Source organism: Chiloscyllium plagiosum, unplaced genomic scaffold (genome assembly GCF_037043375.1).
Source record: "Chiloscyllium plagiosum isolate Xiang-an unplaced genomic scaffold, Cpla_swu_hap1 HiC_scaffold_35, whole genome shotgun sequence".
NCBI lineage: Eukaryota > Metazoa > Chordata > Chondrichthyes > Orectolobiformes > Hemiscylliidae > Chiloscyllium > Chiloscyllium plagiosum.
The window spans coordinates 61,848,531-61,865,832 of NW_028270173.1; the positions used below are offsets into that span (position 1 = coordinate 61,848,531).

The 17,302-nt window shown below is 41.2% G+C and overlaps 1 protein-coding gene and 1 long non-coding RNA gene across 5 annotated transcripts in view; one reads left to right on the forward strand and one right to left on the reverse strand.

Moving 5' to 3' along the window:
* LOC148141043 (uncharacterized) overlaps window positions 1-17,302 on the forward strand; it is a 93,951-nt gene that overhangs the window by 9,871 nt on the left and 66,778 nt on the right. The gene's annotated exons all lie outside the window — the stretch shown is intronic.
* LOC122541609 (uncharacterized) lies at window positions 1,099-7,863 on the reverse strand. Of its 4 annotated transcripts, none has more exons than XM_043678486.2 (2): window positions 7,310-7,863; window positions 1,099-3,045 (listed from the first exon to the last, which is right to left on the reverse strand). In XM_043678486.2, the coding sequence occupies exon 2, from the start codon at window positions 2,333-2,335 to the stop codon at window positions 1,223-1,225; it is 1,113 nt and encodes a 370-aa protein (XP_043534421.2). In that variant the 5' UTR covers window positions 2,336-3,045; window positions 7,310-7,863; the 3' UTR covers window positions 1,099-1,222. The 4 variants fall into 4 exon arrangements, with proteins under 4 accessions (XP_043534421.2, XP_087835851.1, XP_043534418.2 ...); XM_087979725.1 differs by having other exon boundaries at window positions 1,099-3,861; XM_043678483.2 differs by having other exon boundaries at window positions 7,303-7,863.

Sequence of the window (17,302 nt, forward strand, 5' to 3'; positions counted from 1 at the left end):
CCTCTCTTCCACCGTCAGTGATTTAACACAGATACACCGAAGTCCTTCTACTTCTGTACCTTTTAGAATTGTACCTTTATTTTAGGTTGTCCCTGTCAGTTCTTCCAACAAGATAAATAATTTCAAACTCACTGTATCGAATTCCATTTGCTGCCCACTTCATCCAATAAAAACAGCAAAATGTTGGAAAAACTCAGTAGTCAGGCAGTTTGTGTGTGGAGAGAGAAAAACACAGCTATTGCTCCAAGTCCAGTATAACTTTTCTGAAGAGGTAGAGTCATCAGATCAGTCATAACCTTTCCTGAACTGGGCTCCATCTCATTATTTGTCGAAGTCTGTTTCCCATACAGTGTATTGTGACATAAAAGTCTAACCAAGTGTTACAAAGCTGCAACATGACATCCTGATTATTTACTCAATTTCCTGACCAATAAAGGTAAGCATGCCATATGCCTTCTTTACCACACTATCTATTTCTGTGACCACTGTCAAGGAGATATGGACTTGAATCCCAAGATCCCTCTGTACATCAATGCTCTTTAGAGTCCTGCCATTAACTGTATACCTTTCCTTAACATTTGATCCCCCAACATGCAGCACCTCACACTTATTTGGATTAAACTCCATCTACCGTTTCTCCACCCATATCTGCAACTGTTCTAGATTCTCCTGTATCCTTTGTCAAACTTTGACACTATCCACAACTCCACCAATCTTTGTATCATTTAGAAACTTACTAACCCACCCTTCTACAGGAGTGGTTCAGAGTGAGAGTATTTAACTGGTTGAAAGCTAACTGGAATTGGAAAAGAATAGTTCAGACTCAGACAAGTGGAATTAAAGGTTGCTGGCAAAATGTTCGCTGAATGAACTTATGCTTTTAAAGAGGAGATAATTAGGTACAGTCAATATTTAGAGACTGGAAGTTATACCTCCACAATTTTCAAGTCTCATTAGATTCATGGGTGATGCAAAAGGACTGATTTGGAAAGATAACTCTCCACAGATACTGCCTGATCTGATGAATTTCTCCAGCTTTGTTTGTTCTTAATGCAAACATGACTCCTTCAAAAAGAATATGAAGATAAGCCTAATGACTACAGTTCAGTCAGTTTAATATCAGTGAGAAACAATAATTCAGAAAATTAACAGTCATTTTTTAACAAAAGACAACACAGATTTCACAAGTTTGATTGCATGTCCCAATCCATCATTGTGCAGCTTACTTAATGGGACTCCCCCCTGTGTGGATTATCTGGTGTCGCAGAAGGCTCGATGACTGTGTGAATGCTCGGTCACACATCTCGCACTTGAAAGGCTTCTCACCTGTGTGGATTGTTTGATGTTGTATTAGGTGTGATGACTGCGTGAAGGCTAGGTCACAAATTTCACATTTGAAGGGTTTCTCGCCTGTGTGAATTCGTTGGTGTCTATGGAGGTTCGTTAACTTTGAAAATGATTTGTCACATATCTCACAGATGAAGGGTTTCTCCCCTGTATGAATGCGCTGGTGAGCACGGAGGCTTGATGATTGCGAGAATGATTTATCGCACTCCTCACATGTGAACGGTTTCTCACCAGTGTGAGTGCGTTGGTGCCTTGCCAGGTCTGACGATCTTCCAAAGCCCTCACAACACACCACACACTTAAAAGGTTTCTCCCCTGTGTGAATTCTTTCATGTGTCAGGAGATCAGATGATTGAACAAAAGCCATCATACAAACCTTACACTTGAAGGGCTTTTCCCCTGTGTGAAACCTCTGGTGTGTCAGCAACCTTGTAGATGTTGCAAAAGCTTTATCACAAAGCTCACATTTGAATGGTTTCTCTCCTGTGTGGATTGTTCGATGAACTTGGAGGTGCGATAACTGTGTAAAGGCTTTGTTGCACACCTTGCACGTGAATGACTTCTCCCCTGTGTGAATTTGTTGGTGTACACGGAGGTTTGTTAACTGTGAGAATGATTTGTCACACTCAGGGCACGTGAATGGTTTCTCTCCGGTGTGAATGCGTTGGTGAGTGCGGAGGTTCCACGACCGTAAGAATGACTTGGCGCAGATTTCACATGCAAAGGATTTCTGGACAGTGTGAATATGTTGACATTGCACCAGATCCGATAATCGTCCAAAACTCTCACTCCGCACTTCACTTTTGAAGTTTTTCTCCCTTGTGTGGATTGTCTGATGTACTAGAAGATTGGATAACTGTGTGAAGGCTTTGTCACATACGCCACACATGAATGACTTCTCCCCTGCATGAATGCACTTGTGAGCATGGAGGTTCTCTGACTGTGAGAATGATTTGGAACACACCTCACACTTGAAGGGCTCCTCCATTGTGTGAATTGTCTGGTGTGTCAGAAAATTGAAGAATTGGATACAGGCCAGCACACAAACCTCATCCAGAGAGTTGTTACCCCATATCAAATGTCTGGTGGTGCATCAGGAGGTTTGCAAGTGTTCAGAAAGCTTCATCACAAACCTCACATTTGAAGAGTGTCTCTCCTTTGTGGGTTATCTAATGGACCAGGAGTCTTGATGACAGTGAAACAGATTGGCATGCAGCTTACATGTTGAGCAACTTCTCCCCTGTTTGAATTTGTTGGGGTATTCAGAGGTATTTTAACTATGAGATTGCTTTGTCACACACCCACACATGAATGACTACTCACATCTGTGAATATGCTGGTATCTGCAGAGGGTCAATAACTTCCAAAATCGTTTTGTCACACATCTCAAACTGGATAGCTTTTTCACCAATGTGGATACACTTGTGTCTCAGGATTGTTAGTGACTGTGTGAAGTCCTGGTCACACATTCCACTGCAAACAGTTTCAATGCCACATTGCTCTTCAGAGTTGAAGCCTGCATGTTATGAGATCTTATGAAACTGTGGAGTCCTCTTCACAAAACTCATACTTGAGTAGCTCCTCATCTGTAGGAGTAAATCAGTGGTTCATGAGACTCAATGAATGACTGAAGCAGTCACCATACTTGAAGCCCATTCATGTATTTCCTCAGCTTCATCTTCTCTGTGTTGAGCAATACTGTCAAAGGAACAGATCAGTGAATTTTTTAAGTGTGTGGGTTCTTTCTTGATTATATGTTTTTTGAGATAATGTCTCTTGATTAAACTTAAAATATAAGCCATAACTATTCATTTAACCTGGGGCAGTGTTTTGTAGAGGAATAAGGCAGTGTTATTTTCTGGGTCTGTAGAGTGTGAAGGAGCAAAAATGGCCTTTAGTACAGTGATTTGTATTTCTTGTCAGATGTGCGAGTTTAAAGAGAGTTTAAGGGTTACTGCGGATTATATCTGCAATAAATGCTGTTGGTTGTGAATCCTATCAGATTGAATGGATCGGTTGGAGAGAAATTTAGAAGCAATGAGGAATTTGCAACAGCAACAATATGTGATGGATGGCAGTTATAGGAAGGGGGGAAAGTCTCAGATACAGTCACATAGATGGGTTAACTCCAGGAAAGGTAAGAAAGGTAGGCAGCAGGTGCAGGAGTCTTCTGTGGCAATCCCCACTTCAAACTTGGGAAAGATAGGGGGTGATCAATTCACAGGGGAACATAGCACGAAAAGCCAAGCTTCTGGTATTGAGACTGGCTCTAATGCAACGAGGGGTTCGTCAGATTCCAAGAGATCAGTTGTGTGAGGGGACTCTCTAGTCCGAGCTATAGACAGATGTTTCTGTGGCCAGCAGCGTAAAATCAGAAAGGTGTGTTGCTTCCCTGGTGCCATGATCAAGGATGTCTCAGAGAGGGTGCAGAATGGTCTCACGGGGGAGAGGAACCAGCAAGAGGTAATTGTCCACACTGGAACCAGCGACAAAGGAAGGGAAAAGGTTGAGATTCTGAAAGGAAGATGACAAAGAGTTAGGCAGTAATTTAAAAAAGAGGTCCTCGAGAGTAGTAATATCTGGATTACTCCCGGTGCTACGAGCTAGTGAGGGCAGGAATAGGAGAATACAGCAGATGAATGCATAGCTGGAGAGCTGATGTTTGGACGAAGGATTCACATTTTTGGATCTCTGGAATCTATTTTGGGGTAAAAGTGACCTGTACAAGAAGGACGGATTGCACCTAAATTGGAAGGGTACTAATATACTGGCAGGGAGAATTGTTAGAGCTGCTTGGGAGGATTTAAACTAGTAAGGTGGGGGGAGGGTGGGACCCAGGGAGATAGTGAGAAAGAGATCAATCTGAGACTGGTACAGTTGAGAACAGAAGTCAGTCAAACAGGGCAAGCAGGGACAAGGTAGGACAAATAAATTAAACTACATTTATTTCAATGCAAGGAGCCTAACAGGGAAGGCAGAGAACTCAGGGCATGGTTAGGAACATGGGACTGGGATATTGTAGCAATTACAGAAACATGGCTCAGGGATGGGCAGGACTGGCAGCTTAATGTTTCAGGATACAAATGCAACAGGAAGGACAGAAAGGGAGGCAAAACAGGAGGGGGAGTGGCATTTCTGATAAGGGATAGCATTACAGCTGTACTTGGGGAGGATATTCCCTGAAATACATCCAGGGAAGTTATTTGGGTGGAACTGAGAAATAAGAAAGGGATGATTACCTTATTGGGATTGTATTATAGACCCCTTAATAGTCAGAGGGAAATTGAGAAACAAACTTGTGAGGAGATCTCATCTATCTGTTTCAGGTGAACCCTCGAACTCTGTGGGAAGATAGAGAAATGATTGCTGGGCATCTTAATGAGATATTTGTATCATTAATAGTCACAGGTGAGGTGCCAGAAAACTGGAGGTTTGCTAACGTGGTGCCACTGTTTAAGAAGAGTGGTAAGGACAAGCCAGGGAACTACAGACCAGTGAGCCTGACGTCAGTGGTGGGCAAGTTGTTGGAGGGAATCCTGAGGGACAGGATGTATATGTATTTGAAAAGGTAAGGACTGATTAGAGATAGTCAACATGCTTTATGCGTGGGAAATTACTTCTCACAAACTTGATTGAGTTGTTTGAACAAGTAACAAAGAGGATTGATGAGGGCAGAGCGATAGATGTGATCTATATAGACTTCAGTAAGGTGTTCTAAAAGGTTCCCCGTGGGAGACTGGTTAGCAAGGTTAGATCTCACAGAATACAGGGAGAACGAGCGATTTGGATACAGAATTGGCTCAAAGATATAAAACAGAGGGTGGTGGTGAAGGACTGTTTTTCAGACCGGAGGCCTGTGACCAGTGGAGTGCCACAAAGATCGGTGCTGGGTCCTCTACTTATTATCATTTATATAAATGATTTGGGTGTGAGCATAAGAGGTATGCTTAGTAAGTTTGCAGAGGACACCAAAATTGGAGGTGTGGTGGACAGCGAAGAAGGTAACCTCAGAGTACAATGGGATCTTGATCAGATGGGCCAATGGGCTGAGAAGTGGCAGATGGAGTTTAATTCAGATAAATGGGTGGTGCTGCATTTTGGGAAAGCAAATCTTAGCAGGACTTATACACTTAATGGTAAGTTCCTAAGGAGTGTTGCTGAACAAAGAGACCTTGGAGTGCAGGTTCACAGCCCCTTGAAAGTGGAGTCGCAAGTCGATAGGATAGTGAAGAACTTTTTTGGGTCAGAGTATTGAGTAAAGGAGTTGGGAGGTCATGTTGCAGCTGTACAGGACATTGGTCAGGCTACTGTTGGAATATTACGTGCAATTCTGGTCTCCTTCCTATCGGAAAAATGTTATGAAACTTGAAAGGGTTCAGAAAAGATTTACAAGAATGTTGCCAGGGTTGGAGGATTTGAGCTATAAGGGGAGGCTGAACAGACTGGGTCTGTTTTCCCTAGAGCTGAGGGGTGACCTTATAAAATTCTTGCAAAAAGGCATTAAAAAAAACAATAAATCTATCTCTGGGTATGGCAGCTGAATTGCTATCGAGTTGGATTTAACTATTCAGAGATTGGGAGTTTCAAATCCAACAAAGGAAAGTTACATCAACAGATATAGGGCATTTCACCTAATTGGTCCGTGCTGCTTTTTGTGCTTCACAGGAGCCTCCTGTCACCGTTGAGAAGACTCAAATGTGTGTTTGAATGCAAAGTTGAAAGTCTTTTTTGTTTTCACCATCTTTCTCAGATAATGGACTGAAAATACACTCACAAGGGTGACTGTTCAGAGGTGGTATAGCTTTGCCCACCAACATAAAGTCATAGAGACGTACAGCACAAAAACTGACCCTTTGGTCTAACACGTCCATGCTAACCACACATCCAAATTCAATCTACTCTCGTTTGCCAGCACTTGGCCTATATCTCTCTAAATTTGTCCTATTCATACACCCAGTCACATGTTTTTTAAATGTTGAAATTGTTCCAGCCTCCACCATTTCCTCTGGCAGCTCATTCCATATATGCACCACCCTTTGCTTCAAAAATTTGCCCCTTCGGTCCCTTTTAAATCTTTCCCCTCTCACCCCAAAACTCGTGTAGTGCTGGACTCCCCCACCTCAGGGAAAAGACCTTGTCTATTTACCCTATTCATGCCCCTCATGTTTTTATAAACCTCTATAATGTCACCCCTCAGCCTCTGAGACTCCAGTGAAAACAGCCCCAGGCTATTCAATCTCTCCTTATAGTTCAAATCTTCCAAACTTGACACCATCCTTGTGAATCTTTTCTGAAACCTTTCAAGTTTCACAACATCCTTTCCATAAGAGGGAGACCAAAGCTGCATATAATATTCCAAAAGTGGCTGAACCAATGTCCTATGTCGGCTTGTATTGCTTTCATGGGAACAGGCTGCGACTTGCTGAGTGAGGTGCAGAATTATAGGATCTGAGCACAGGCTGACAGAAGATTTTCTGACTCTGAGATTATGCACAGAGAGAGAGAGAAAACTATGGACTGCAGCCTGTGTGGTCAGCAGAGAGGAGAAGATGTCATTTCTGTGCACTGCAAGATAGTATGTCAGAAGGAACATGGTTTTTAGTTGAATAGTTACAATATGACAATCTAAAGACTTTGGAAAATCCATATTGGTGGGTCAGAGATTGGAGGGGTCCTTAGTATTGGTGGATAGTTCAGACTTCTCTGGAAATTCAGAGAAATAGCTTCTGATGGCCACTTATGTTTCTGCGAAAAAGAGAAATGTGACCCAGTTGAAAGCTAATGGTGACGTTGGATTTGTCCCTGTAAAAATTATGATTCAGCCAACAAATATGATTATGGTAAGGACTGTTTGGTCATATTACAAGTTAAAGGGAGTTATCATTTCTGTCGTTTAATGTTCACTTGCCAACAAGGTTGTGGTTAGTCAATGTTATTTTAAATTCATTTACTTACTGAGTACCTGTCAATCGGAAATCCTTCGCGCACTACCTTTAAGTGGGTCACTGAGAATTCAAATAAATTATAAATGATCAATGTCAACAGAGACTGCAACAGTTTCTCAGTCAATAATCACAAAGAAAATCATCTTGTCATTGCAGTATGTGGGCATTTGCTGTGACGACATTGGTCACTATTAAAACATTACGACAGTGACCACATTTCAAAAATACGCCATTGGTAGCTGGGATATCCAGTGGTTGTGAAAGGTTCCACATAAATTCAAGTCTGTCCTTTTCTCTTTTTCGAGAACGTTATGAGAGAAGGTTGTTGGAGATCTTGAACGGCTTTGAAAAGTACATCGGAAGGGACATAAAATGAACACACTCAATATCCAACACACAGCTCCAGTCAAACAGTTCAGCACAAAGCACCGAGTAAACAGCTCTCTCAGCTGGATCTTCTCACACAGCATAAGGGATATTTCCACCCCTGACTGCCCACAGGATAGTCAGACTGCCTGAAGATTGGTGTGGATATTATGGGATACAATTTGTATGAAAGCTGCTCCTTCACTCACCATCTCCTCACTTGGTTTTCAGTCCCTATAGGAAGTGAACCAGCTCTGGAAGAGGAAGAGGGAGAATGGGCAGAGTGGGTGGGCTCTCTGATTGACGTCTCTCCCAGTCAATCCAAATACGTCTGATTTGGAAGAGCCGGTGTTGGACTGGGGTGGCCAAAGTTAAAAATCACACAACACCAGGTTATAGTGTAACAGGTTTATTTAGAAGCACTAGGTTTCGGGGCGCCGTTCCGTCATTAGGTGATTGTGGAGTAAGGTCATGATCACAGAATTGAGAGCCAAAGGAGTCCAGTGTCATGGCGATGTGATACATTAAACAATTTTGGATTAACTCTTCCATCTTTTTGAATCGGATATGCTGGTTCCAGTTCTTTGATATGTAAATCCCAGAACATCTTTTAAATTACATTCTCAAGACAGCTCAGCTTTTCTCACAAAAGGTGTGAAGTCTGTCTGTGTCCCAATGTTGAGTCAGACTGTCAAGTCCTGTGCATTGTTTTACAGAGTTTTACATGGATTTTTCATCCAGTTTTTGAGCAAAATAGGATGTAATTCTGCAAAACTGCACGAATCCATGGAAAACTGTAAAACTATGCAGAGGGCTTGTCAATCTGACTCAACATCCAGATACAGACTTCACACCTTTTGTTCGGAAAACCGAGCTATTTTAAGAATGTAATCTAAAAAAGTTCTGGGGTTTACATATCAAAGAATATGAACCACCATGTCCCATTCTAAAAGGTGAAAGAAATAATCTAAAATTGTTTAATGTATCATATCTCCATAACACTGGACTCCTTTGGCTATAAATTCCCTGATCATAATCTTACTCCACAACCACCTGACGAAGGAGCGGCGCTCCGAAAGCCAATGCTTCCAAATAAAGCTGTTGGACTATAATCTGGTGTTGTGTGATTTTTGACAAATATTTTTAGCACAGCATGAGTTTCCTGAAACTTGGGAAACCGGTAGAAATGAGGTTCTTCCATAATACTTGACAATAAATTCCCACTTGACTCCCCAAATCAGCCGGTTGCATTGTTAATGTCATCTTTCTGGTCACACTCTTTCATTTCTGTGCCCATCCCCACGATATCCCTCTCTTTAGTTCCCCTTCACTTGTGCATTTCTTGATCCTACAACTGCATGTTGCTTCTGCTTCTGCAATACGTGAAATTTTATTCGGATGAGACAATGACAAGTTTAAATCCCCAATTGATCTGCTGGCCAAAGGTCCCTATTTCCCCAGTCAGTTTCCCAAGTTGCAGGAAACTCGTGTTGCTCCAGAAATATTTGGATTGACTGTGAGCGACATCAATCAGGGAGCTATTGTCCATTCTGCCTATTGCCTCCTCTTCCTCTTCCAGAGCTGGTTCACTTTCTACATGGACTGAAAACCAAGTGAGGAGATGATGAGTGAAGAAGCAGCTTTTATACAAATTGTGTCCCATAATATCCACACCAATCTTCAAGCAGTTTGATTATCCTGTGGGTAGTTAGGGGTGGAAATGTCCCTTATGCTGTGTGAGAAGATCCAGCTGAGGGAGCTGTTTACTTGATGCTTTGTGTTGGACTGATATGTTGGATAATGTGTGTTTATTGGAAGCATTTCCCTTCTGAAATACAGGCTGAGTTTTCTTAATGGCTCATTCCTGAATATGAGAGGGTGAGGTGTAATTATCTGGGACGTGCAGAGTTACAATGAATTCTTGAAGCCCCTGTTTTTCTGAGCTTAATGCTGGCTTTCATTGTGACCAAGTGAAGAGCTTAGTCAGTGCTCAGAGGTGAGGTTCTACATTGAAATCAATGTTCAGGGGGAAGGTGAATGGTATCTGATTTGTTGTAGAGAAATGAATAATATATAGTCATTTTTTCCTGGTCAAGTATTTAGTTTGTTGAACTGAAAACAGCTTGTTGGTCTGGAGACTAAAGATGAGGAGAAAATGAGAACTGCAGATGCTGGAGATCTGAGTTGAGAGTGTGATGCTAGAAAAGTAAAGCAGGTCAGGCAGCATCCGAGGAACAGGAGAATCGACATTTCAGGCATAAGATTCCTGATGAAGGGCCTGTGCCTGTACCTGTGTTTTTGTTTTGCCGCTGTTTACTTATTATTTACTCATCGATGTTATTTAACTGTGATTTGCCTGTATTGTACACAAGACAAAGCTTTTCACTGTGCCTCGGGTATACGTGACAATAACTTCAATTCTGTTATACCCGAAACGTTGATTCTTCTGCTCCTCGGATGCTGCCTGACATGCTGTGCTTTCCCAGCACAACACTCTCTACTGTAGACTAAAGACTATTGGTACAAAGTGGAGGTTGACCTCCATTTGAGAATTAAAACCGAAACACCCAAAGAGGAGCACCTTGCCCTAGAATCTGTAAAAAAGAATGTGAAATGTGGTGTAATCTGCTATTCAGTAACTTCTAGTGGTTAAATAAAATAAATCCCTGACACTTTAAAACCAACAAGTGACAATTTATTTATCCAACTCTAACAGTGAACAGATTAGCTAAACCATTAACAGACTGAACAAATCCCTTCCAGCTACTGTGTATTCTTGAATAAAACATGATTCTAATGGTATGCTGTTCCAATAAACACAAATCTCACTCATATGACAATAAATAGAATTTACTCTCTCGAAATTATAGCCCGGTTACATGTCTTCCAGAGTGTTTTGTGCCATCTTCGTTGTTTCATTTGTCAGGAATGCCTTCTCTATCGATTCTTCTGTCAAGAGTAATCACTAGTTGTGTCTTTGGTACCGTTGCTATTCAGATGGTTCTTTTCCTAATGCATAGATGATGCTGTGCAAGGCAGCAATTCACTCTCGAGCTGAGGGCTGTGAGCTGTTATGGATGGCAGTTAGCTGTGAGGGCTTTGTCCATCTGCCCCCATCTTTTATACCCACAATGACATATCAATATTTCTTACAGTAGGATTGGTCCTGTATTGTCAAAGCCACTAGATTTAAATTTAATAGGTTTTTGGTATCTCAGGGCCCGGTTCAGTTGTTTGGCTCAACTCAAATGCCTGTTGTCTTGGTAAATATTGCTGGTTGGCCTGCTAACTGTATGGCCTTTCGACCGAAATATTTCAATTTAGATTCTCTGTGTACATGCAAACATTTAAGCTGCTGGTCACAGACATCCATAGAAAATATCAAAACACTTCAGTTTGACACCATCTTTTGAAAGGACCATGTAATGCTTTTTCCCCCCAGCATTTTACAATTTTACAAACACCAAATTCTAACCTCCTGCCTCCCAACTCACAATTACTATACCCCAAATTTGCAACACCTCCCCCCTTAACCAGAAATATTAGATTAGATTCCCTACAGTGTGGAAACAGGCCCTTCGGCCCAACAAGTCCATGCAGACCCTCCGAAGAGTAACCCACCCAGTCCTATTTCCCTCTGACTAATGCACCCAACACTCTGGGCAATTTAGCATGGCCAATTCACCTGAACTGCACGTCTTTGGACTGTAGGAGGAAACTGGAGCACCCGGACATAACCCATATAGACACAGGGAGAATGAACAAACTCCACACAGACAGTCACCTGAGGCTGGAATCAGCCTGGGTCCCTGGCGCTGTGAGGCAGCAGTGCTAACCACTGCGCCACCGTGCCGCCCTAAATATGAACCATCATCATGAAAAGATGGCTTCATTTGTTTTAAAACTTTAACTCCATTATATTACATCACTCCTTTAATCTAGAGATACATATTTTATTCTAATTCTATATATTATTTGTATATACATAGAATTTGTATTAAGTGTGTAACTCTAAATATATGTAAAACATTGAAGACGACTGTACCTATCTTACAGAAACATTTTTCTTTTAAACGTGCGATAAAGCATCCACGATAATATTTTCATGATAAATACTTGTAACACGAGACTCCAATTAAGTCATCTGGTGCTCTTGTCCTGAAACCTTTCCAGAAATGCCACAGAATTGTGATCAGTATACACAATGTCTCTGATTTATTGTTTGCAATCTAAACATTAAAATGTTGTAAGGCCATTACCAAACTCAATAACCCATTTTCAATGGTGGAATTTTTTTTTCTGGTGGATTTTTTTTTTGAAAAATAACAGATTGGCCTTTCAATTCCACAATTTCCCTCCTGCAACAACAGCTCTAACACCTATGTCACTTGCTTTGATGGTGATTTTGAAGGGTTTCAAAAAAGTTGGCATGGCTAAAACTGGTGTGGTGGTTAACACTGCTTTTAAATTCTCAAATACCTCCTGGCATTGTTCTGTCCACCGAAATTTCATTTAATTTTTTAACAAATCCATCAACGGTGCCACTACGCTACTAAAGTTTCATACAAATTTCCGATAGAATCCACTCAACCCAAAAAAAATCAAAGCACTTCCTTCTTCAAGGCTGTTCATGGAAATGCCTTGATGGCCTTTGTCTTCACGTTTTACCGTGTCATCTGTTTGTATCTGATGTTGTGCCCTAGAAGGTTAGTTGCCTTTGCAAGTGCTGTTTTTACCAAGCTTATAACCAACTTTGAATTCCATCGTCTCTCAAAGAGCTCTGCCAATTGCTCCATGTGATTTTTCTACGAATGGCTAAAGATCACTAAGTCATCTGTGTAGACGGCACGATTAGTCACTCCTGCAACAACTCTGTTCGTAAACCTTTGGAAAGTGGCTGGTGCATTTTCCATTCTAAAGGGCATTGTTTTAAATTGATATTGCAAAAGCAGAAACAAACTTTATGATGTAAGTTTAATTTAGATAAATGTGAGGTGCTGCATTTTGGGAAAGCAAATCTTAGCAGGACTTTTACACTTAATGGTGAGGTCCTAGGGAGTGTTGCTGAACAAAGAGACTTTGGAGTGCAGGTTCACAGTCCCTTGAAAGTGGAGTCGCAAGTCGATAGGATAGTAAAGAAGGCGTTTGGTATGCTTTCCTTTTTTGGGTCAGAGTATTGAGTAAAGGAGTTGGGAGGTCATGTTGCAGCTGTACAGGACATCGGTAAGGCTACTGTTGGAGTATTGTATGCAATTCTGGTCTCCTTCCTGTTGGAAAGATGTTGTGAAGCTTGAAAAGGTTCAGAAAAGATTTACAAAGATGTTGCCAGGGTAGGAGGTTTAGAGCTATAGGGAGAGGTTGAATAGTCTAGGGCTGTTTTCCTTGAGGCTGATGGGTGACCTTATAGAGGTTTATAAAATCATGAGGGGAATAGATAGAATAAAGAGACAAAGTCTTTTCCCTGGGTGGCGGAGTCCAGAGCTAGAGGGCATAGGTTTAGAGTGAGAGCGGAAAGATATGAAAGAGACCTAAGGGGCAACTTTATCACACAGAGGGTGGTACATGTAGGGAATGAGCTGCCAGAGGAAATGGTGGAGGCTAGTACAATTGCAACATTTAAAAGGCATCTGGATCGGTGTGTGATTGGAAGCATTTGGAGGGATATGGGCCAGGTGCTGGCAGGTGGGACTGGATTGGGTTGGGATATCTGGTTGGCATGGAAGAATTGGACCGAAGGGTCTGTATCTGTGCTGTACATCTCTATGGCTCTAAGTAGCTTGTCTTACTTTTTCAACACAGTCCCCCAGCCTTGGAATTTGATATGTGTCAGATTTGGTCACAGTGTTGACCTTTCGATAATCTACACAGAAGTGTTGAGTACCATCAGATTTGGGAATCAACATGATAAGTGAACTCCACTTTGTTTAATTTGTCTCTATGATGTCTTCTTGGAACATCGCTACCACTTCCTTCTGAACCTGTGCTGCTTTGAGAGGATTAAATCTCTAGGGTAGTTGTTTTATTGAAATAGCATTCCCTCATGTACAATTCATCCTTGAGGTCTTCTTCATTTTCAAGTTATTCTGAGGCACATCAAAATGCAAATCATCTGGATTTGATTCCTCACTCTGAGCAGCAGTAACAAATATGTTTCTCCGGTTCCCCTTCCCTGCCATAGTAATATTTCAGCATGTTCACATGACATACCAGATAATTTTTTTTCCAATCTGGATCTTTACCAGATAATTCACCTGACTTAACTTCTTCTCAATCTGATAGGGAACACTAAACCTTGCTTTGAAGGGATCTCCTACCACTGGTAACAGCACCAATACTTTGTCCCTCCGGGCAAACATATGAATTTTAGATTTTTTTATCTGCTTCTTGCTTCATTAGGTGCTGTGCCACCTTCAAGTGTTGCCTAGCTAGTTCACGTATTCAGTTTAATCTTTGTCTTACCTGAGATACATAATCCAACTGTGAGATATTTGACTTCGGACCTATCAACTTTTCTTTAATTAATTTTAAAGGCCCTCTGACTTTGTGTTGGAATATTGGACTTTGTGTTGTTCAAATGGAGTAAACTGAGTTGATTCATTTAGAGCATCTCTAATAGCAAATAATATAAATGGGATATCTTTATACCAATCATTTGGGTAATCCTGGCAATAAGCCCGCAACATGATCTTTAGGGTCTGATGCCACCTTTTCAGTGCTCCCTGGGATTCATGATGATGTGCACTTGATGGAAAGTGTTTGATGCCTAAACTGTCCGTGACCTTCTTAATTAATTTGGCAGTAAAATTGGACCTTTGGTTTGTCTGAATCTGCCTGGGTAGTCCTTAATGTGTAAAGAAAACAAGCAGCTCTTGCACAACCTTTTTTACCTTGACATTCTGTAATGGAATTGCTTCCAGAAATGGTTAGCAAATACTGGTTCCCACTTTTGGTTTTAGAGACGGGATCTACATGATATTTATAACTTGTGTAAAAGGTTCTTCAAATGCGGGAATTGGCATCAAAGGAGCTCGTTTTATCACTGCTTTTGGCTTTCTTACCATCTGACACATACGACAGATATGGCAAAATTCAACCACATCTTTATGTAATACACGCCAATAACAGTCCAGGCTTCTGTATCTTAGCCCGAATCTTCCTCACTCCTGGATGACCACCTACAGGTAATTCATGTGCTACCCGCAATACTTCCTGTCTGTGATCTTTCATCAATAGAATCAGGTGAACTTCCACCCTTTCTCATCTGCGCTGATGTGCAAAAGTCTCCATTGCCACCTTATGATTTTATCCTTAAGGTAATAGCAATTTGGAATACACTCTGATTCCTTTTCCAAGGAGGCTTTATGATATAAATCCTTTATTGTCTCATCTTTTTGTTGTAACTCCATTAATCTTTCAGAACTAAACTCCTCCCTCTAAGTATTCCACAGATTGCCATTCTTTTGGACAATATTGCAGAAGGAGTGCAAACATAATTCATCTCTTACAATTAGAGACATACTAGTTTTCTCATCTCTCACCAATCCTCCTGTTCTACCTGAGCAATTTTTGCCCATGCAGATGAAGTCTTTGGAAAGAATAGGCGAAATCTTACTATCCAGCCCGTGACTTGGCTGTGCACTCTCCTTCTGCTCCTCAACTTCTGTCCGGATTTCCTTCACTCCCTTTACTAAACCCACTGTTTTTGCCTCTGCTACCACATCCTTTTTCCTAGTGCCTTTCTTAAACTTTGTGTGTCCCACCTCATTACAGTGAAAACACACATCCTTTTTCCCAATGCTTTTCTTAAGCCACTAGCACTGTGACTTTGTGTGTCCTGTTTATTGCAGCGAAAACACCTGAGGTCTTTCACTTCTTTTCCAACCTCTTGGGTTTCTTTTTCTACATGTGATAAACTGTTCCCAGTTTGATCTACGTTTTGTTTTTCACTGAAGGATCTCCCTGTTTCCCAATTTCTATCCCTCATGTAATGATTTTGATTAGGCAATAATGCATGTTCATCCACTGTCTCTGAAGCTCTTCTTGCTGTTGTAATGTTTTTTCCTCAACATGAGTTCTTATCACTTCTGGAAGTGAGTTTTTAAACGTTTCCAGCAGAATAGTATCTCTGAGCCTCATATGTCTGATCTACCTTTAATTCTATCATCCAGCTCTTGAAGTTGCTCTGTTTAAATCTTTCAAACTTGATATAACTTTGAACTGGTACCTTTCAAACATATTTGAATGCTCCTGGGACCAATTTGTAGGCAGTCAAAATACCCACAAAAACAACAGATCTGAGGAGTGGGAGCAGTTTAGAATTCAGCAAAGGAGGACAAATGGATTGAGTAAGAAAGGGAAAATAGAGTATGAATGTAAGTTTGCAGGAACATAAAAACTGGCTGTAATTGCAGCTAAACTAAGAGAAAAAAAATTGATGATGACAAATATAGGCCCCTTATTGTCAGAAATAGAGGAATTTATAGTGGGGGACAAAAAGACAGCTAAACAACTAAACTTACTTTAATTCTGTGTTCACAAAGGAGGACACAAATAACAGATCAAATACGTTGGGAACAAAGGGTTTAGTGATGGGGGAAACTGGAGGAAATCAGTATTAGTAGGAAAATAGTGTTGAGGAAATTGAGGGGACTGAAGACCAATAAATCTCCAGGTCTGATAATCTACCTCCCAGAGTACTTAAGGAAGTGATCGAAAAATAGTGGATGCATTGGTAATCATTATCAAGATTCTATATAGTCTGGAATGCTTCCTATTGATTGAAAGGTGGCTAATGCAATCCCTCTATTTCAGAAGGAAAGTAGAGAGAAAGCTGGGAATAACAGACCAATCAGTCTGAGGTTGGTAGTGGGGTCACTACTGAGTCCACTGTAAAATAATTCATAACTGAGCATTTGAAAAACAGTGGCAGAATGGAATAGAGTCTGCATGGAATTACAAATATACTGGAATTCTTCTAAGATGTAACTAGTAGAGTTGATGACAGGGAGCCAGTGGTTGTGGTTTATTTGGATTTTTAAAAGGCTTTTATCGAAGTCCCACAAACGCCTTGCTAAAGTCTATGTACACCACATCCACTGCTCTACCTTCATCACTGTGTTCTGGCACATCCTCAAAGAATTCAGTAAGGTTGTGGGGCATGACCTGCCCCTCATAAAGCCATGCTGATTATCTCTAATCAAACTATGCTTTTCCAAATAATCATAAATCCTGACTCTCAAAATCCTCTCCAATAATTTGCCCACCACTCACATAAGACTGACTGGTCTGTATTTCCCAGGGTAATCCCTACTCGCTTTCTTGAATAGGTGAATAACAACTGCCACTCTCCAATTATCTAGTACTACTCTATTGGACAGTGAGGACGCCAAATGTCAGCCATCTCTTCCCTCGCTTCCCATGCAAACCTTGGGTACATCCCATATGGCCCAGGGGAGTTATTTACCCTCATGTTTTTCAAAATTTCCAGCACATCCTCCTCTTGACATCAACCTGTTTGAGGATATCAGCCTGTTTCATGCTGTCCTCATAAATGACAAGGTCCCTTTCACTCGTGAATACTGAAATAAAGTAACCATTAAGGACCACCTCTACCTCCTCCGACTCCAGGCACAAGTTCCCTCCAC